The sequence below is a fragment of the Branchiostoma belcheri genome, unplaced genomic scaffold, assembly GCF_001625305.1.
Source record: "Branchiostoma belcheri isolate BF01 breed outbred unplaced genomic scaffold, Haploidv18h27 scaffold74, whole genome shotgun sequence".
Taxonomy (NCBI): domain Eukaryota; kingdom Metazoa; phylum Chordata; class Leptocardii; order Amphioxiformes; family Branchiostomatidae; genus Branchiostoma; species Branchiostoma belcheri.
Genome location: NW_017804398.1, coordinates 814,674 through 835,946, shown reverse-complemented (window position 1 = coordinate 835,946; position 21,273 = coordinate 814,674). Strand labels below are relative to the sequence as shown.

The 21,273-nt window shown below is 42.7% G+C and overlaps 2 protein-coding genes across 6 annotated transcripts in view; one reads left to right on the top strand and one right to left on the bottom strand.

The window, feature by feature from the left end:
- LOC109485244 (peroxisome proliferator-activated receptor gamma coactivator 1-alpha-like) overlaps positions 1-8,105 on the top strand; it is a 33,051-nt gene extending 24,946 nt beyond the window's left edge. For all 5 annotated transcript variants that reach the window (XM_019788695.1, XM_019788693.1, XM_019788694.1 and 2 more), the window contains exons 8-13: positions 2,426-2,478; positions 2,690-4,179; positions 4,922-5,043; positions 5,203-5,261; positions 5,494-5,586; positions 5,704-8,105. In XM_019788695.1, coding sequence (XP_019644254.1) covers positions 2,426-2,478; positions 2,690-4,179; positions 4,922-5,043; positions 5,203-5,261; positions 5,494-5,586; positions 5,704-5,831 — 1,945 coding nt within the window. In that variant the 3' untranslated portion in view covers positions 5,832-8,105. The remainder of the gene's footprint in view (positions 1-2,425; positions 2,479-2,689; positions 4,180-4,921; positions 5,044-5,202; positions 5,262-5,493; positions 5,587-5,703) is intronic.
- Positions 8,106-9,501: 1,396 nt separating this feature from the next.
- Positions 9,502-10,343, bottom strand: LOC109485265. The gene is made up of 2 exons (XM_019788740.1): positions 10,241-10,343; positions 9,502-9,910 (listed from the first exon to the last, which is right to left on the bottom strand). Exons 1-2 carry the CDS (start codon positions 10,329-10,331, stop codon positions 9,507-9,509), a joined length of 495 nt encoding a protein of 164 aa, XP_019644299.1. The 5' UTR covers positions 10,332-10,343; the 3' UTR covers positions 9,502-9,506.
- Between the last annotated feature and the right edge of the window lie 10,930 nt (positions 10,344-21,273).

Genomic DNA, 21,273 nt, shown 5'->3' with positions numbered 1-21,273 from the left:
CGTAGGCACTGCTCCATAACTCATTAAGGATGATCCAGTGATTACGCAGTGTGAATAGTATACTTTTCTCACTGCTTAATTATTGGATCAATCCGCCAATGACGTCATCACACCCCATATAAGGGGCTGATAGCCCATTCACTCTGTGCATTTACTGGAAACATCCGCCCTCCGGGGAGTGCGGTGGAGACAGGTCCCTGAAGCAGTGAGCGGGAGGAAGGTCGAAGCCAGCTTGAATACAGCAGGCATTTTTGATTCCCCCCCACACCCCACCCTGATAATAATAAGTGGATATGAAGGGACTTGTTTTCATCGCGCGACTCCGGCACTGCTCCATAACTCATTAAGGATGATCCAGTGATTACGCAGTGTGAATAGTATACTTTTCATACAAGTACTGTATGGATTGAGTTGGGAATAGGCATTACATTATTTATTGCCTTCAAGCTATCCAATATCACAACGATTCAAAAAAACTCTGAAAGTTTCAAATGAGAAATGAACACAAGGCTAGCATACAGATGTTACTCAACTTACTGTATAAGTAACAACTGTTCAAAGATTTTTCATTGGTGATTAATTTTAAAGACATGTAGAACCAACTTCAGTAGCACAGGCTGTATTCATCTCATGGAATACTTTGATGTATATGTACATGTTCATTACATCTTCATTTTTCTTTTCTGTATTCCTACCCCCTCTTTCTGTGTGTTTGTGTCACTTGTCTGTGTATAAATAAATAGGCTTTCTACATTTTCAATGCTCTCCCTTAAACGTTAACATTGACTGAAGATGTGTAAAATTCAAAAGGCAGCATGACAGACTGGCTTGCTGCACACATGAATGCCAAATGCAATACTTGAACCCTAACACTTTGGGATGATCGATTTGACATTCTAAATGGGTGCCGGCTTTCAGACCACGTTTGCAAAGACATATGACAAATGCAAGAAGTATACATCTCAAAAGTTTTTCAGCCAATACTAATACCTAATGATGAACATACGGCGTGGTTGTGTGCATGTAATAGTAACTGTGGTTTGTGTACTGTATGGTGCAGTGTGTAGTACATGTCTGTTGTATTCTGTATGTGCAGGTATCGAGGCCACGGACGTCACCAATCTGCTCGAACAGTTTGAAGAGAAAGCAGAAGGTACAACTACAACTGTACAATTTTTTATAGCATAAAGTCTTTTGCATTTACACATAAAACAGACAGGGCAAACTCTTCCATTCTTAGCTAGATAGCAGCACATTTGCAGCCTTATCATGACTTCCCAAGAATCGATTTCTCCTCATGTGCACTTGTAATGGCAGTCCTGGGTGGGGGAGAGTACCCTCTACTAGCATTTTCTATAAGCACAAAATGTTGCTCTGAACAACCTCTTGCAACACTGTAGACACCACAATTTGAGGAATAGAAAAAAGAAAAGGGCATCAGTGGATGAGATTGCAATGATGTTGGAAGGGAGACATTTTCCTACAAAAAAGGAATTGCCAGCTGCACTTAAAGCAAAGAAAAGGTGCTCTACGTAGCACTGAGATTGTCCAGAGTGCAAATCCCTAAAGAGCCTCTACATTTAGTTACTCCCTGGTGTTGACCTAAGTCACTGCAGTGTGGCAGAGAGGAGTCTTAATGTAGCGAGTGATTCATGCTGCCGCCTTAATGGAAGTGTGATGTCAATCTCTCCTCTAGGTCCACCAAAGAAAGCCAACGGAAGGATGCCATACCTCAGACCTAACCTACAAGCAAGGTGAGTTATAACTCAAGATGGAACCACTTCTTCTGTATAAAGGTGCTAGATGAGACATTTTCTGTGATTCAGTACTGCCGGGTAATCTGGACTCATGGCTATGTCTTGTATCTGAAGCACGCTATTCATTTTAACAACATTCATCACAGTTTCATCGATACTTCCAGTCATTGAGGGGTAACTGCCATGCTTTAATAACACGTTTTGTTTAGTAACCGTCTTTATGACCACTGTTTTACCTACGAATCTTAATAAGTATTTTATTCTGCAATGCAAACTTATTAACACTTATAAACTTATTAGATTTTATCATATGTGTATATGTTGTGATAGATGTTGTTTGATTTTAAAGCTTTTAATGGGATGGGCTACATCTTTAGTCTTAATCTTTGTAATTGTGAGTAACACTGCAATTCAGAACCCCTGGGTTCTGCAAAACTGTTTTACATTGTCATCAATAAACCAGTCATTATAATCTGACATCTGAATGATATGAAACAGCTACCACTGACTCAGGTAGTGACATGTATCAAATAATTGCAACCTTTTGTACATGCTATTTTTTTTATTGTGCAAATGTGCTACAAGTTCCCTCTGTGCATCTTTCAGCCCTTCCATAGCACACTATTGTACATGTAAGTTTTGCTTATCTGTTGCCTTTATGTTTACAGTTCAAAACTGGCTGCTCTTGTGACTGCCAATGGGATGTCCCTGGACAAATCTAGTAAGTAACAGATTACAATGGATCTGGGAACTGAACACTAATTGCCTCTCAATTATTAATAACAAATAAATTTACTAATAGTTCTCCATCATGTAATCATAGTACCTTTGACCAGTATTATTAAGAGTATGATGGTTGAATCTTAGGGTAACGGTAGGGGAAAGTATCTTAGGAATGATTATTCACATATATGCATGTTTTAATTTCCCAGGGAGAACAACCGACCGACTGAGGGCTCTAATCAGCAGTACAAGGAAGGGGGCCATTCTTACTGACCCGCTACCTAAAAAGTCTAGGAATTACCAGTCTTCCAGCAAGTCTTCCAAGGGGAAGAATGTAGACCATCTCAAGAACCCAAAATCTCCCAAGTCTGTCAAGTCCAAGGGCAAGAAGGTCGTTAGTAAGAGAAGGAGGACTTCGTGTGACTCTCAGAAGAGCCGCAGCGATGACTCCGGGACGGACAGCCGGTCCAGTGACAGCCTCCCGCAGTTGTCTGTGTCCAGCGACTTGAAAAATGGCGACAGCGCCCTTTTCTTGGATCACGACTACTGTCACTCCTACCTGGTCCAACAGGTGCAGGGAGACACCAGGTGTCGGTGTAGGAACCGCTCACAACCCCAGGAGTCCGGTCACAAGCCTGACACCACGGGAGACGCCAACACGGGGCCTGAAGGCCAGTCTTTGTTGCAAGACATGTGTGTCCCCATCGCAGAGTGTACACCAGAGAAAAACACTGAAGGAGAAGACCTTCCATCCCTCCAAGGATTGCTGGAGAAAGTCAAGGAAGAGAATTCTGATACCCAGTCGACAGTAGACCAGGAAGCTAATGTATCAGAAACAACATCCCAAGTGGACAAAGACACCAAGCAATCTGTAGATGCAGTAGAGCCTGATGCTGAAAAAACTCAGGAAGAGCTAGAAGCAGAAATGGAGGAAGGAGAGCTCCCAGAGTCAGACGAGGAGCCTGGCTTCTTCTCCAAACTCCCACCTTACATCAGCAGCGGTAAGATCATGCCCACTCCCACAGCCAGTCGGGAGAACTCTCGACCTTCCTCCCCTGTGGAGGCACAGCCGGCAGCTACAGCCTCAAACGAGCAGGAAAAGGAAGAGGACGGCAGCTTTATCTCTCGACTACCAGGCTACATGGAAAGTGGCAAAGTGTTCATTCCTCCCGAGGCAAACAAAGAAAACTCTAAAGCAGACAGCCTGGCCCACGAGTCAGACATGGACATCAGTGAGGAGGAGGAGGAGGATGCAGAGCACTACTCACGTCTTCCAGAGTATTATCAACCTACAGCTGGGAAAAGTAGGACTTGTTCTCCGTCTTCAGATCGCGAGGACGGCAGGAGACGGAAAAGTTCCACAGACAGAAGGAGAAGCTGTAGGACTAAGGATGTCTTGAAGGAGAATTCAAAGCATCGGTCCAGGTCCCACTCTCGGTCCCGCTCTCGATCACATTCTTACTCTAGGTCACATTCTAGATCTCATTCCAGATCGTCTAGGAGATCAAGGACTCGGTCCTGCTCAAGGTCGCGCTCTCGTTCAAGGTCACCGTACTGGTCACGTTCGCACCCCAGACATTCCAGCCGACTGCGGCGTAGCAAGCGGTCCTCACACGACGAACGTGAATACCTGCGACAGGAGCAGCTCCGGAAACAACGGGAGCAGGAGATGAAACTGGAAGAGAAGAAGAAGAAAATTGTGAGTGTACCTCTCACTTTGGTAACATCAAATCACACAATAAAGACCATCTCTTTACTATTAACCTTCAGCCTGCGAGTGCTAAGGTAGCCATTTGGCACCAAATTTGTATTGATAATGGGGTTCTATCGTTAGGCAGCAGGGAGAAGCAAGATATTATCTGAGTAGTGCATTTCATGATAGCATCATTTGTGGGGGGAAAAGAGGTAGATGGCAAGAGACAGCACATTTCTTATACATTGCTCTCATATGACTACACGGCTAACTGCATACACATTGTGCAAGAAGGACTGTCTGCAGCTGTAGGCTGTTTCTCACAGCAGCTGCAGACACATGTAGAGCTCAGTGTATCATCAGGGCAAGGATGGATCGTTTGGGGCTTTCCAGTTCATTATAGTCTCCCAGGAATGCCCACTTGACATTCTTCATGCTAACGCAGCACGTTTTCTACACGCAACACATGAGCTGATGATAATCATGACTATGAAAAGGAAAGAGCTTTCATCTCCAATGCCTGTGTTGGTAGTCATGCTGTAGTGAGTGCCAACACTAATTTGGTTCTAGCATACCGGTACATGCATAGAATTATGGCTGCATGTAGTTCCACTTCACAAAATGTAGGTACATGTATATGCCCTATGCTAGTAAGAGTAAATGTATACATTATGTGTGTGTGTGTGGACTGTGCTGAACTGATACAGTGAAGATGTTAGAATTTAACATGCTGTGTTTGTGCTGACAGGAGGAGAGACGTGTGGTGTACGTTGGGAAGATCCGTGTCGGAACCACGAAAGGGGACCTTCGTCGGCGTTTCCAAAGGTTTGGGCCCATCGAAGAAGTCAGTGTTCACTTCAGGGATGCAGGGTGAGGGAGCCATTGTCCTGTTTCTTCCATGCTTCCTATGATTTTGCACTTACTGATGTACTGATAACTTACAATTATTGTTTAGCTTAAGGGATTATTCTGAATAATTCTGAGCACACTTTATGATACAAAGTCTCATATGTCTCTTATTCATTGTAGGGACAACTATGGCTTTGTTACCTTCAAGTACACCTGTGACGCGTTTGCTGCAATAGAAGGTAGGTACATTTCTGTGCCCAAGGTTTCTCCTTTCAATGTAGCTTTTGTTAGATGTTACATTGTTACAAATCTATATGGGAATGTCCCTCCCCAATGGTTAATTGCTCAAGTAAGATTTGTCCCCCACTCAGTTTAGTTTGTTGATACTAGTACAATGTCAAGAGAGAAAATCGTTATCTCATCTTAAGGTCATTATTAAATGCTCACAAACAAAATACTTCCTTTGAACAGAGGGAAATCAGGATCTTGGTCCTCGTGAGGCTGTGTACGACCTGTGCTTCGGAGGCCGAAGGCAGTTCTGCCAAACTGACTATGCTGATTTAGGTAAGTCCATGTTTTTTCTCTTATCTGCATCATCTACTGTGTTTGTGCATCCATAAGTTGCAGTGTTGAAAAAGTTAAGTGTCGTGTCTAACAAAAAGTTAATTTTCTTCTTTACAGACTCCTACCATGGTTCCCTGTCCACAGACAGGCAGGGTGGCCGCAGTAATGGTGGTAGATATGACACAATGGACTACGGTGAACTGCTGCGACAGGCACAGAAGAAATCCTCCCGTGGCAAAAGATGACATGGCCTTTCTTCTCTGTAACTCAAGAGGTCAAAGAACTGTACCCCCTGCTCTCTAGGATGGTGTTTCTGAGAGGTGCTCAAGTCAGAATCCCCAAACACCAGGCTACTGAAGACCTGTGACCAACCACATCAAAGTTGCAGATACATGTAGATCGTTAGATGTAATATAGAAGCAATACAGACAAGCAAGCCAGTTTTCAGCTCTAAATGATCTGCACAATGGTATGCAACCGTCGCCAAGTCTCAAGGGAAAAGTCTTCTGCTAGTACAGTTGTAGCTGTCAAGTTATCGTCACAGATCTGGACAAAGTTGGCCATGTGCATCATACTCATCATGACATGACTCATGGCTGTAGGCCAAAGGTAGAATTTGAATTCAGTTAAAGTGTTAACCAAAATGCAGGTGTGAAAACAGGGATCATAGCTGCAGCTGAATACCACACAAGGAAATCTGTTGAACAGCTGGAGTTGTACAGTCTGAGGGGCTGACAATTGTTACATTATCCAAGTCCAGTACACAAGAAAGGGGCTCACTGTAAATAAGCTATCAAGGAGAAGTTGTTACATACGCAACTTGCCTTGAGGAGAAAGGGTGATGGTGAATAAGTGTGACTGAAACCTACAGAGATTATTCTGTATTTCAAGTCTTTCATGATAACAGGACAAGAAATAGCAATTTTTTTCCTTGTCCTTATTGCATACAGATGGGAGAATTTCTACTAATAATATGTTTCTCTGAGTTTTTTTATGATTCTAATTTTGACTTTGTTGTCCAATGTTATTATACATAAAAAAGCAGTATGTAATACTATGTATTATGTTATGTCATGTATACTATTATATAATGTACATGTTGAGGGAACCCTCTGATACATAAGGTACAGGGGTAGGCAGCAGGTAGAAGTAAGACCAAGCATTGTTGTAAATGCTTGACATTTTGGTTTACCCTGCATTGTTCGTACATGTAGTAAAAGATAAGATTAACATTCAGATAAAGGTTTAAGACTGATTTATAATGTGCCTTGTATAGAAAATACATGAAAAAATGAAGCAGCTACAGTAAATGTAGGTTGAATGGAACAGCTCGTGAAAGTTGGTGTCAATTTGCTGAGATCCCTTACGAGAAAACAGAGGCAGAGAAGGCAGCTTCATGTCTGACAGTGTTCTTGTAAGTTAAATGCTGCCTGACTTCAAGTAGCAGAAACAAGAGAAGTAATTTGGCCCTCATGATCAGAGATTACCTTCCAGCCGGTTTTGACCTAATTATTCTGAAGAAGTTGCTGGTGACTACTAGCTGTAGTTTCCATGTTTTTCCTGGTAGGCTAACCCTGCTCTCTGCCTGTAGGCTAACAATGTTGCCAGGTGCTAATCTGTTGATGTAGCTTGGCTCCTTGGAGTACTGATGTCATTATTTTCTACCTAAGGTCTGGGCTGTCAGTCAGATCTAAAGTTCATAATTTTTGTGGACTATGGTATTTCCTTGAATCAACTTTTTTTTTGTCATGTTCTTCAGCCGGATACAAATCTGCACATCAAATTAGTTTTACTACCTTACTAAATGTAGTATCCTTGGAAATTTAAGGTTGTACCCTAGCCCATCCCAATCATGTCTGATGTATGGAGGTCCAACTGGGATGGGTAATATTAGTGAGAAAACAGAGATACTGCAAAATAACAGAGACTTAGTGATAGATAGTTCAACATTATTGTTTCACTAATTGGTGACAAATATCCATGTCTGAATAAGATACACAAGATGTATCCAATGAAATACCAGAGACACCATTCCAGACCCATGTCTCTGCAGTTTTAAACTACACCTTGATTCAGTTTTGATACTAATTTCTTTTCTAAGTTGGATGACTGAAGTTGGAATATAAAGTTTTCATCTATGCATGCATTTTGATAAAAAGTCTTGAATGAAGTTGGTTTTGATTCTTTTGAGTGATGAACTGAAAAGGTTGTAATATGCTGTAGTATTGTACAAAAGATGGTGGATAGATAATCCTATATAGATCAGCTAAACTGATAGTTTACTTTTGTAAAGAGCTATAGAGGAATTATGAGATTGTAGCTACAGTGTATAGTTACAACCGATATAGAAAATATTGCATATATCTTGAGAAGTAAAATGCAGTTGCAAGGCTGCTACAGTACTGGTGTAGCTTAACAGCTGTGTTTAGGATGAGCAAAATTTCACTTCAGTTGTAAACGGAATTGGCTGATGAACCTGTAGAGGCCATTGCCAAATAAAAGCGATCTCTGGTTGACTTCCAATGTTTTGTGTACGTGTGATTCACTCTGAAAAAATGCTACCACTATTGATGACAGGGTACATGTACCTTAAGCTCTGTCATTTATTGACGTTCTCCCAACCAAATGAAACAGTGAATATTTAACAGTTCATGCATGTTCTTTAAACCGTACACTGAACAACAATTCTGCAGCGTGCAATATACAAAGTTTTATCGAAGTACTTACTCATGTGGGAGTTACAGAATCAGTACACTCAAATCGGACTCTTTTGTTTCTCCAACAGAAAGTGTAAGGGTACTACAATAATGTATGGATTCCTACACTTTTAACATGATCACCCTTTCATTTCAATTTTTAGAAACCATTTCCTTTTCCTTCTACAATTTTTGGGAAAGCCCCGCTTTGGAAATGGAAGGGCTCAAAGCTGTGTGAGAACTAAAAGAACAGTTCACATGAAAACAAGTTAAATTTGACAACAATGTTTCATTTTGTTGCTGTGATAAAGGAATTTCATATCAAAAAACTTCATTTTAAAGTCTTGTACAATGTAGTTGAACCAGTGGACTTTGTTTTCTTAGAACCCAAATATCATATACACTGAAAAACTGGACTGGAGCTTAAAACTTTTCCAAACAATTCCCTAAGCTGTGCACTTTCTGAAGTGCAAAATGGGCAACTCGATCAGTTGATTCTGATCTGATTCATATCGCAGTACGTATGGTTGATTATTACCAACTTATTTTCCTTCCCTCCTGGTTGAAGGGAACCCTCAATAACTTTTTTGAACATACAGGTTTACTCACTTTTATTTAGTACGCATTCGTAAGTTGCATTAATATTGTTTCTATTCAAGCTGATACATGTACGTGTATTTTGCTCAATGTACAACCGAGTGTTTACGTGATGTACTGGTTCACAGCCTCACCCAAAACAAGCACAACTGAAATTTAGGGGTATGAAGCCTCTTACAAACATCCACTAAAACTGAAATCATGATCATTGCAGGCAATGCTGGAAAGAACAGGGAAAGTGACAGCACAGTAAAGAGGGCGTCTCATGAGATTTAATGTCCAAGGTTTTTCCCACTTACAACTAACCTTTAATAGTGATTTTCAAAAAAGGCATTGCCTGCAAAGTAAGACTTCAGTGGACATTCATAAAGGGTCTCATCATTCATAGCTAGACTACAAAATCTGAGTTATGCCCCTGTTTCTTAGGCTGAGAACTTGTTCAATACCCCTCCTCAACTATCCACCAGATGGAAAGACCCTTATGTTAATGCTATACTTTATGTCATCTTTATGTTTACATTTGTATTATGTTTTATGAGCAGCGGATTTACATAAGCACAACAAGTGCTTCCTATCCGATGCTCAAAAATCCATGTGAATAAAAGAAAAGAAAGACCCTTAATTTGCTCACTCCTCTCCATTGTTTGGTGCGCCCCAGCTTATGTTCACTGTCTGTTTGGGACTGCCGCTGCTTGTCATGGAGACTGTGGACGAGTTGGGAGGCTTGCTCTCTTCGCACTCAGTCATGGTTGTCTCAGCCATGAAGTACCAGGTGTTGTCCTCGGACTTGACCTCGGAGGAGGCGGGCTGGTTCTCCTGGCTCATCAGCAGCTCCTTGATGGAGTGTCGGATCTCCTGGTTCTCGTCGTTCGCGAGGGAACCGTCGTCATCCCGGGGAGGCGCACTGGTGGCGTCGCTGTTGGACGGAGACCTCTCTCCCTCGGGTGAGCTGTGTTTGGAGTGGGCTGGGGAGGCGTACAGGTTGATCAGAGCTTCTGCAGCTGCATGGTCAGCTGCGCCCCCTTGTGACGCTGCAAGGAAGTGCACAGTTTTAGCAGTATTGGTCCATGTTCCCCTCAGGTATAAACATGGCACTAAACAGTCTTCATTTAATTGACCACAAGGGACCAAGAAAATTTAGTCTATGTGGACAGATGCCTGTAGACACTATAGACAAGATTTTTAACGCTTGTGCGGATGGGAGAAATTATCTAAGAGACCACCAAAAAGTGGTCACATTGGCCAGGTGGTACGTATGTAGAGGTGCATGGTCACTTGTACAGGTTTGACTGTACCAATATTCCTATGAAAAAGGTTTGATTTCACAATATTGTCAACCATGAACAAATAGTGTCCCTAACCTTGACTGCTTGTGTTACTGTCTCCATCAGAGAAGCTGAGAGACCTGGCGATGGGTGTGGGCTGACCGTAGCGCCGGCTGTACCCTGGCATCGACGGGGAGACATTCTGCCAGGGAATAAAGTTCGGGGAGATTAAATTAAGCCCTTGTCACTCATTGAAGATCTACAACTCCCGAACACTCCCGGACCAAGGTTTTCACGAGAACTATTGTGGAGAAGATGCTCACTACCACCAAGTACAGTAATAATGGCATCAGGCGTGATCACTTAGTCTAGATATGATCAACAATATATATTCAACAGCAATTGCAGTTGCAAAGGTTAGGTGTAATAAGTCATTCAGTGTAAGATAACGATCAATCAAGCTGGTATGTCAGGCAGAAGGGTTAATACAGATAGAGAAATCTACCTGTGGTTTCTCCTGCTTGGGAGTCTGCAGCGCCCCATGTTGAGTCAGGACCCTGGACTGCAGCTGTGCCCCAGGGTGGACAGGGGAGAAGGCAGAGCTGTACTCCCCCACGGTGGGGAGCACGGAGACGGGACTGAGGGTGTGGGGCAGGGGCAGGGTGGTGGGGGTGGGGCTGGGATACTGCAGGGGTGGGGCTGACTTCTGGGTGCACTCCAGCTCCCTCTGGTAGGCGTGGCAGGCGATGATGTTCTCTATGGCTCGGACTATGTCACCAGAACAGCGATCTACATGTAGAAGTGTTCAAGTCAAAGTCAGTTTGTAACAGGTATTACAGCGTAAGTAAGGCGAAGCTAATTACATTAATCTACTGGTATTACGATCTTCACATAGATTCTAACTTATTCAGGCTTCTTGCAGGGAATTGAAGCAATAAAAGAAGAGCCTTGCCTTCCATCTTCTCTTGTTTGATAGCACAGATACACAGAGAGGTATGTGTCAGTAAGTCAGTAATGAGCTTGATGAGCCTGTAAGGACTGAAGTACTCTTTTTATGGACTCCTGAACGGTCAACTTTTTGCAACTCAAGCAGCAATTTGAACATTTAGACATACAAAGTAATCTCCAAGCAGATATTTCAGTGGCAAAGTCATAGCAAATCATCAAGACAGTATCCAATAGGCAAAACACAATACACTATCCAACAGGCTGTTGATAGGTAGCGATGCATAGAAAACGGTACATAGAAGGTCACAATCTTCAAATCAACCTCTGCTTGGAGGGTTATCGAAATGGCAAATTGTATGTAATTGATAATGCATGAGCTAAATCACCCTTGACACATTGATGAGTGACATACCTAAGATAATCTGCAGCACATGCGGTCGGTGTTCAGGGAAGATCTTACACAGCAGGGCCAGGTGGTTCGGAGCAAGATGTGGCGAGTAAGGTGACATGGGCGCCTGGTTAGCGTAGTACGCGTTGGTGATCTGGTGCAGGTTTGCCACGGGACTGCCCATGCCTGCGATGGGGCTTCCCAGGGGAGCCTGCAGGGGGCTGGGCAGGTAGTTGGGCATCATCGGGATTTGATTGACAGGTGTCAGTTGTTGTGGAAGGGGCCTGGGAGTGACGGGGGACTGTTCCATCTTGAGTATGGGGGTGGGCTGGGTGGCCAAGGTTGGAGGGGAGATGCAGTCAGGAGTGGTTGAAGATGAGTATGGGTGCATGCGCCTAGTTTCTGGGAAAAACAAAAAATAGCAAACTTTTAATAAGATGCTTACAGGTGGCACTGCAGGCTGAACATGATATCAGATACGGATGCTAATATAGAGGTGTTAGGGTACAGGTCTGGATCTGAACAACTTAAGAGTGGGCTTAAAGGATGACAGAATTACGGAGACATGAACAGTTCGCAGTTAACAGAATGTTAACAGAATTTAGACTTCAGATATCAAAAGGCTTTCAAATTATTTTCCAGTACTGTGTAGTGTGTAAGTTTTTGCTGACCTGTGTAATCATCAGGACTGACACTGCTGCAGCTCCTGCTGGCCGGGCGGCTTCCTCCCCGGGAGCACGGGAGCCGGGGCGAGATGCGGACCGCGACGACGACCGCGAGGCAGCACGGGAGGACGGACGGGACCCGCCACGGGACTTGGGCAGTTCCATGCCCTGCATGGGGGAGGGGGTGCTCTGTCTGCTCTTGTCTTCAGCGTCTTGTGCACGGCGAAGGGCGACCTGGGCCGCCATGACACGTCTGCGCTCGCTGTGAAGAGTGGAGGGATGAGATACAGAAGGTCACAACTAGACATGAAGGTCTATTTCAGGGCTGGAAATTCATTTTTACCGGAAGAAATTTCTAGATTTTCTAGCTACCTGGTAGCTAGCCAGCTGTTGGTGATAGTATTAACGTTATATAGCCTACCTACATAACAGTCATGGCTAAAAACACTGAATGTAATCAAAGTTGAGCTTTCTTGGAGTATTGGGCTTGAACTTCATTGTGGAATAGGTGCACTGGTACACCTATCCTAGAAAAATTAGGTGCACAGAGAAAATTGTCATCAAAACCTTGAATCAAGAGCTTGATTCTGAAATTCTATAACTAAGTTTTGAATGAATGATGCAACAAAGGTTTTGATCTTTGTTGCTGACACTTAAATGTCAAGAATGTGCTCAATTCTAGTGTACAGTAAGTAGTACCTCTATGTATTTTACATGTTCCCCACACAAATATCTAGGTGCACCAGTGCAACCACAGTCAAACACAGCTCCAATTTTGGTGTGCACCCAGAATTTCGAGCCCTGCATTTACATCAGAGATTTCTATTTACAGGGTACTCACACAATCAGGTAGCACTTTGGGCATTCACAGTCCTTCCACTGGCACCTCTTCTTGTGGCCCTTAAGGAGGGCGGAGACACCGTGGTTCCTACAACGAGCGCACATCGGCGGCCGACAGGCAATCGTCTTGAAGGTCAAGGGTGCCTCCATCTTCACTTGACCTAATTCTGTTGAGAGGAATATGATGTTGTTAACAATCAACCAACCAATCAACCAAAATGGTTTACTAGTATCTCACAGGGTAGACAAGCCTTGCATAGAATCCCAGGGAAGACATCACTGCACAGTCAATACTAGCACAGAAAATCCAGGGTGATGGCCCTGCAATAATGTGTGAAGGTGTTGAAATTTTTATTTCAGTATGTAATGCCCAACATGCAATAAATGAATTTACCAAAATCGTTGATTGATCAAACAAGAAACATGCAATTACATTCTGTTGCACAAAGTTCTATTGCACAAAAATAGTCAATGTAAAATTATAAATTGTTCTGGAGAATTAAGTTAGAATATCATTAGAGCGGTCTAAGTCATGGTTACACATAGATTGAAAACGTAGGTTAAATGTTGACAAATGTTGGGATCTTAGATTATACAGGCATTATGATACAGAAATGCTCACATTTCTTGCATACTTGCAAAAAAAAACTCGGGATTTTTAAGTTTCAACACTTATGATCAATTAAAGTTCTTTCACAATATTGTAGGGAAAGGGAATATGCCATGCCTCTTTATTAAGAAAAAAATCCCAAAGTTGCTAGCTAGGGATTAATTTTTTTCCCCATTCTTGCGTACCAAGAGTGAAGACATAACGACAGCCATACCGCTGTAACGTTACATGGTTTTAAAGTTGGGCATTATTTTCCCCTTCTTTCGGCTTCAAAAATATATTTCCCCGGTTAGCTAAGTTACAACAGCACACATAAGGAGCACCTACAAGCTAAATGGAGTAATGTATGAATCAGAAATTCATATGCAAAGCCAATGATTACAAGTAAGTGATTACTACGGTTTGCGTGATGTCGTAATGTTGGCGCTTGTTTGGAATTTGAATTTTCGCGCCAAAACAATATCAGGCGGGTCTGACAGAAATTGAAAAAAAACGAAAAAAAATGCTTCTGCGTTTTTGTTATATAATGACTAACGCTAATGATAATCATGCTGTTGACGTAAACAGTGCTTGTAGTAAGTTGTATTGAACGTTTGACTCGGAAGATCGTTGCCGGTTTGTTATGATATGATGATCCATTTCAGAAATTCAATACCTGGATACGGATACCGGGAGAGATAGTCAAAATGGTCCAAAGCTTGAATAAATCTCAACTGCAAATGCAAAAGTCCTCAAATCGACAGTCTGTCCAGAAACTACACTGTTGGTCACTGGAAGTGTTAAAAATCAGACTTATGAAACGTGTAATTCTTATGTGTTTTCAAGTTTTGCAAGAATCTTTTGGTATACCGGACAGCTGTGGCCTCTGACAGCGTATCTTTGAACTTTCAAGAATAGGTTTTGCAGGTAAATTTCGACAAGCTATGAAAAGGTTTAGCTTTGAAGGTCTTGCACACGTGGAACTTCAACTGGTGCTATAAAGTGTGAAACCACTGCGTGGTCAATGTACAAGAAATGCAGCGGTCTGTCGTCTGCACCCCTACGATCTGTTGTGCTTCAATCCAATGATTCATTTAAGATCCATAACGCAAGACTTTTGGTGACACATTAATGTTTGCAAATTTTTATCGTTCTCCCAAAAAGTCTAAATTAAGACCTCCCTGAAACTGTTCATTAAGCGTCAGTCTGTGGTTTAAAACTGGCTCAGCTTGAACGAGACAAATTTTCATGCAGCGATATGAAATGAAAATGATATGACATTTCGAAGGTTTCACCAACAGAAATTACTGTGTGCTATGGAAATCATTTGCATATATCTCAATTATGCATAACCAACTACTTACACAAAACTAAAGAACTCGTTGATAAGGCATCACCCACCTGTTGATGAAATCTGTGTCTGTTGACGAAATCAACAGCAAAGACTGTGAAATAAGACTGCACAAGGAAGGAATGGTGTGCTCTTGCCGGCCGGTGGATTTGGGGTATCGAGTATACCGCTAGCCCGTCGACTTACACCAACGTGGTTTCCAACGGTGGCCAATCAACTACTGAGATTTTGCTAAGTTGTTTAAAAACTACCAATTACAGGAAAGTGTCGGTTTCGCAGCGCCTGCCTGACCAACCAAGAAGACCCAAGTATCACACTTTTTGGGTGGTCACTTTTGTAGCTCCGCCCACATTGGAATTAATGCAACAGGGTAGCCAATCAGGAGCGTGTAACAACTTTGTGACAGTCTCCAGGCGATGATTGACACTTTCGTTTTGGTTCGAACTCTTGCGATCATAGTCTGAACTGCACCCAACCGTTTTGGCATTGCTATGTCTACGTTTGTTCGTTTTAATTTGCAACGTTATTATAATCTTTACATCATGTCCGATGTCCAGTCTGTAAGTTCATTGCCTTGTAGTACTCAGCTATGCCGTATGAGGGCGCGACTTGTCCATTATACTGTTCTGTCGTAAAGTCTGCACAGGACTGCAAATAACATCGATATCTAGGGCATCATATTGAAGTATGGCTGTAAACACATTTCGCTCATCCAAAACTCAAATAGTTTCGTCTCTCGATGAGTAAGTCGGTTATTGCGAAAATGCGTTTGAATGTGATTGGCCAAGACATTCACCAGTAATCCAGAATGCGGTCACGTCTCTCAGTCTCATTAACATGTTGGATACACGTCTTTAATTCGTCGATTGTCCAAGGGGAAGGCTTAAGATGACGTTGACGTTAAGTACATAGGTCTGGATTTATCCAGTTTTAGCAGGATTGTTCGGGAATACACTTGTCGATACTTTGGTTGTTTGTTTTTTCTGGATTTGAATCGAAGGCCATCTCACCATCTCAAGGTTTGTAACGTGACAAGACGGCCCAATGTTATTGCCCGCGCAGTGTATTCCGCGCAGCACCAGCTCTATTAAGATGACGGCGTGCCTCTTTGTGTCTGCTATTCATCTCTCTCAAAGTGTCGTTTCTTTCAGCAATCAGTATCATAAAAATCATTTTCTATTGGCTTAATCCGAATCGGACTCAGCTGTATTTGCGCTCTTGCAGAGGTGTCGCGACCTCAATTTCTTGTGTAGAATTGAGATAAGAGTAAAGAAGTAGTTAAGCCCGACCGGCCGATCGAAGGACAATGGGACGTTACGGAGGCACGCAGGAATCAAGGCTGCGGGGTCAGACCTTTTTCAATTTGCCTTCTTTCCCTGAGTCTCTACCCGATAATCTAGTGATGGATGTATAATTCAAGGAATTAAATCCAACGGTGGAACGAGGGATTGTATCTGCACACATAATAAGGAACCCAACCGATGGCGCTTGTGAACATAAGGATTATGTAATATCGAGAAATGTTGGATAGGGACGGTTTCCTGACGTCAGCTGGTCTCGCGCGGCGGTGGTCCCGCGATTTGTGGTACATGACGTCAGTGATGACGTCAGGCAAGTGTCTGAAAATGTCAACATGTGATCTGTGACTCTCAGAGGTCGTTTTGCTCATTTTGTCACCATGTAGTGTGGCGTTTCGTAACGTGTGTACGTCATGGTCGATTATAACAGGCGTCAAAGTCGATTTTTAGATTTTTTGACCATCAACTGTTGATGATCATTTTAGCTACTTTAGGTATTTCATCTTAAATTCGTCGCCGCTATCCACCTGCTCACCTTCCCTTGCATTTACTATTTCGTCTCTGTTCTGTTCATCACAACATATCTCTTCCCTCCCTCCCCCATGTCCACTGGAAATGGACTGATCCCAGCAGTGCTGACAGAACTGAGTTATTTCACCCTTAAGTCATGTCAGCACCATCTGTTCAGACCGCTGCCATTCCCTGATGTATTCATACAAACAGGTATCGACCCTTGTCACTTCCAATCCACACACCGCCCGGATAGCCTTTACCCACACGGGCCGCCCTAGTAATGCTAGGCGCGGTCACATTCGTAGACTCCTAGTACGATTTTGGTGTCGTAGGATTTCCAAACAGGCTGCCAGAATCAACTATTCAGAAACAAGACAGACTACGTAAGTGAGTGAGTGAGTGAGTGAGTGAGTGAGTGAGTGAGTGAGTGAGTGAGTGAGTGAGTGAGTGAGTGAGCGAGCGAGCGAGTGAGTGAGTGAGTGAGTGAGTGAGTGAGTGAGTGAGTGAGTGAGTGAGTGAGTGAGTGAGTGAGTGAGTGAGTGAGTGAGTGAGTGAGATAACAACATGCACGACTATTCCAATATTTCCCTCATTTTGCGATCGTACGACGTAAGTGACCGGGCCCTAATGGGTTATGGATATAGTAGAATTCGGCAAAATACGGCCAGTAATTGGTCAGTGGAGTGTGCAGTGGCATGCAGGGAGGACATTTCCCCTCAAACTCCCCCGGCAGATTATTCTGCCTCTATCCAGCGTAGTTAGTCAGGCAGAGACTGCCGCCCGGACACATCGATAGACGACAGGACGGTGGACCTTCTTCGTCCGGAACGGATTCATCCCGGGAAAACATCCGGACTCCGGGGGAAATCTTTATGCTCAGTCATTGGAAACGGGCGATCGACCTGAGTTGAAGGAAACGAGTTAAGTGGCATGGGCTACTAGGAAAGGAGAATATCGTTAGAAAACACAAGAAAATCTGTCCGACCTTCTTCAACGAAACTGTCACACATTGCAGATATTTTTCTCAGCTCACCACGCAATGGTTTAAAAATAGCGCTTAAAATTCTGATTCCTAAAATAAGCAGAGATCAAAATACTGCTGGTCATTTGAAACAAGATTTACATCAAATTTTCGAAGTTCTTAAATCCTAGTACTGATGACAGACCAAAGAGATTCGCCGCAAAGCTTCTAGATTCTGATAGCTTTGGATGTATTTGTTCATTTACTCATTCTAACACTATAACTTTAGTTTGTTTAGTCGATAGTCCAGTAAAAGTAACTTGTTTCAATTGTTTTTCACCAGTCCAGTTTGTTCGTTACGTATGTCTGTCAGCTGTTCTCGTTAGTGTGTGCGATGTGCCGTGAAATGAACCCATACATAGTTTATGAAAAAGTCCTTAATTCGGTATTCTGCAATTCAATGAAAAAAATACAGAGCTTCGGAGTGCACGGTCGATATCTTTTTATTTCAATATTAAACTTAGTAGATTAGAGCCGAATGAGAAAAAAATCGCACAAGCAACTGACATTCCAAGTCTTCCGAATCTCTGTGTGCTTCACGTCCCTCCTCTTATCCTAGCCCATCAAGTCCTATCAGGAAGACCTGGTCCTTCGAAGACCATAAATCATATTAAAAGCTAGCCATAACAAGAGCTAATTATTCCTTAAAACAATTTTCTGCATTGAGGTTTTCTCCCAATGATGAGGAACGCTCACGGACACTGCATGTTGTGCTAAGTGAAGATGACATCCATCCCTGTATGGCGTGCGTGCCTGATGGATGGAGCCCATTTCGCCCTGTAACGTTAATACGGTCCACTGGTCCAGGAATGGACTATTGACGAGATTTATCATGCTAGCCAGCCACCTCCAGTTCACGCCTTGGCCCGGGTCTCAGCAGTAGTTATGGCGCGTCACGTTAGTCGCAGGTCGTCGTGCGATTTTGATGTCACAGTGTTGAGACAGAACCAATCGCCGATAAGGTTCCAATCGGCCTTTTCTGTAAAAAGACAGCTAAATTGTTCAGGATACAGGCAAGATTACAGCAAGAATGAACTCAATCGCAGGATGAATGTGACCAGGCTTTAATAATGCCTCAGACGTGTGACGAACAAACGATGCCGGCCCAACTGTCACATCTTGCAGTGTTTTAAAACATTTGTCCAACGGCGCTGTTGTCAAGTTACTGGATAAAACCTAGCCTAGTATCCAGTGTATCGCGGTTGGGGCAGGTTGTCTTTGGGGCTCCGATTGTTTCCCCCGTTCAGCTCAACAGACCGCCCGGTAGGAGTTACGCCTGTGAAAGAGTTTGGCACGCCGGGAGTTGATTAGTCGCTAATCAAACTCCCGTCGTGCAAAACCTACCAGGGAACCTAGCTTAGGCGAGCGGGGAAGAGCTTCAGCAGTCCTGAAGAAAACCCGCCCCAACCGCGATAGGCTGGACACCGGGATAGACAAAACCATACCGAAAAATCATTATTAAATTGTCACGCCACTCTATTTGGTCTAGCCACCATTTTGTTTTCTCTCTCCATTTCAGCCTCCCCCCTCTTCTCCCTCTGTCTAACTGATAGCGCCGAAGTTTCCGAAATCCTACTGGACTTGCCAGCGCGTGGTGAAGTGTAGGCAAGGGAGCCATCAAAGAGCAATTATTGTACGTAATCCCAAAGATATTAACCGAAATAGCCTTGAAATCCTCAATAAACAAAGGCTCTTTAATTTCCTGTTATCAAGTTCAAATGGTAAACCATAGCCAAGTCAATTCCTTGATGCGAAATTTGTCCATGGCTAAGGTACAGTCCTTGGTGCTGATTAGTGAGATGGTATGATGATATAGCGTGCTAAATGGTGAGGTTAGAGCTTGGGAGAAGAAAAGGAAGATGTTCCAAGCCAAGACACGGAGCTCACTAGTATTCAACCGACCTGAGCACAGATGTATACGATTCAAAACAGCTGCTTGGTGGTCCTTATGTTGCTGTAGAAGCAAATGTTTTGTTATGAAAGGCACCTTTCTTGGATAGACTTGATTATACTGCCTTATTACGCTGCAAAAGTTAATTAAGCTATTTTACTACGAGACTTAATTAAGCTATTATATTAGGCTGCAAAACTTTATCATAAATGACTTAATTAGCCTGCTTTATTACGCTACGGGACTTTATCACGCTGCAAAAGGCATCTACATACTATTAGGCATTCCTCAATTTTCCCCAAAACTGCTGCAGACAGCCGTTCCTTAGACGGTCTCATTGTTGTCCCTCTCTCAATGGTGACGTCAGTAAGATGGCGAGCAGCCAAGGGAGAAACAATTTCCCGTACCGCACGTTAAGTGTAGCGCGATATTAATTGGTTAAAAGGTTTTCAGCGTTTCACGTCTCGTATTGCTGAATCACAGATGACGCCGGTCATGTGCGCCGAACTAAAGTGCTATTGCTGCAGATTGGATTGATTGAAAGGATATCTCTAATAGGCTCAAATCTCACCACTTCTGCGGACTCTTCCAAAACCTCAAAGGGGAATCATTGTTTACATTAATTATTGCCTCCTTTTTACAACCCACTGGATGCCCCACTCTAAGGTCAAGTTGTGGAACAGTATCCAGTTTTGGGGTTGTGCGCTATCTAATGGATAGAAATGTCAGGGCAATAGTTAAGAACATCTATTACTTTGAGTATTGAATTTTGTATGGAGAAACTTTTCCCAGCTCCCCTATTACATTTCGCCCTGAAGCCATTACTGATTTCGAAACAATAAAACAAATCCGTACCCCATTTACGCCTTTCCCCCAGACTCCTGTGCCTGAAAATGGGTCAGCCACATGAATACATACAACCTGTTTTACGCGGATGGTTCATCAATATTTTGGGACACCTTTTTCATTTTCTCGCAAGATAATTAGTAGTTTCCAGTTAAACGCAATGTACATTGTATCTCATTATGTCAAGCCTTTGAAGCAATATGAAAAAAATATATAGCTATTTCTCTTTAATTTCATTGGTTTTTTTGTTTTTACTATTTGGCTATCAGTCCCCTGGGTCACATCTTTATATCACATCTTTATATGAAAGGATGTTTCAAATTAAAGGTTCCATTCTACTTTAACTTATGAGATACAGATTTCGCAGTTTTTTCTCCTTTTGGAAAATATGCATTAATCTTAACTGTTATGTAAAAGTAAAATTCTTACTTTACGTCCTCTATCTATCTATCTATCTATCTATCTATCTATCTATCTATCTATCTATCTATCTATCTATCTATCTATCTATCTATCTATCTATCTATCTATCTATCTATCTATCTATCTATCTATCTATCTCTTTCTTCTCCCTCTTTCTCTCTTTCCCTCCATTTCACCCTCATCCTGACCTTTCCTCCAAACTATCTGAATAGAACCGTCCGTACGGAACATCACTGCGGGTGATTTTTGACTGAATTTGAAATGATTATGACTGTAGCGAACTCTGATGAGAGGCTCACAGTCCCTTGTTGACTCATAATCAATAACTCTTCACATCAGCGCCTCTTCACAGAGTG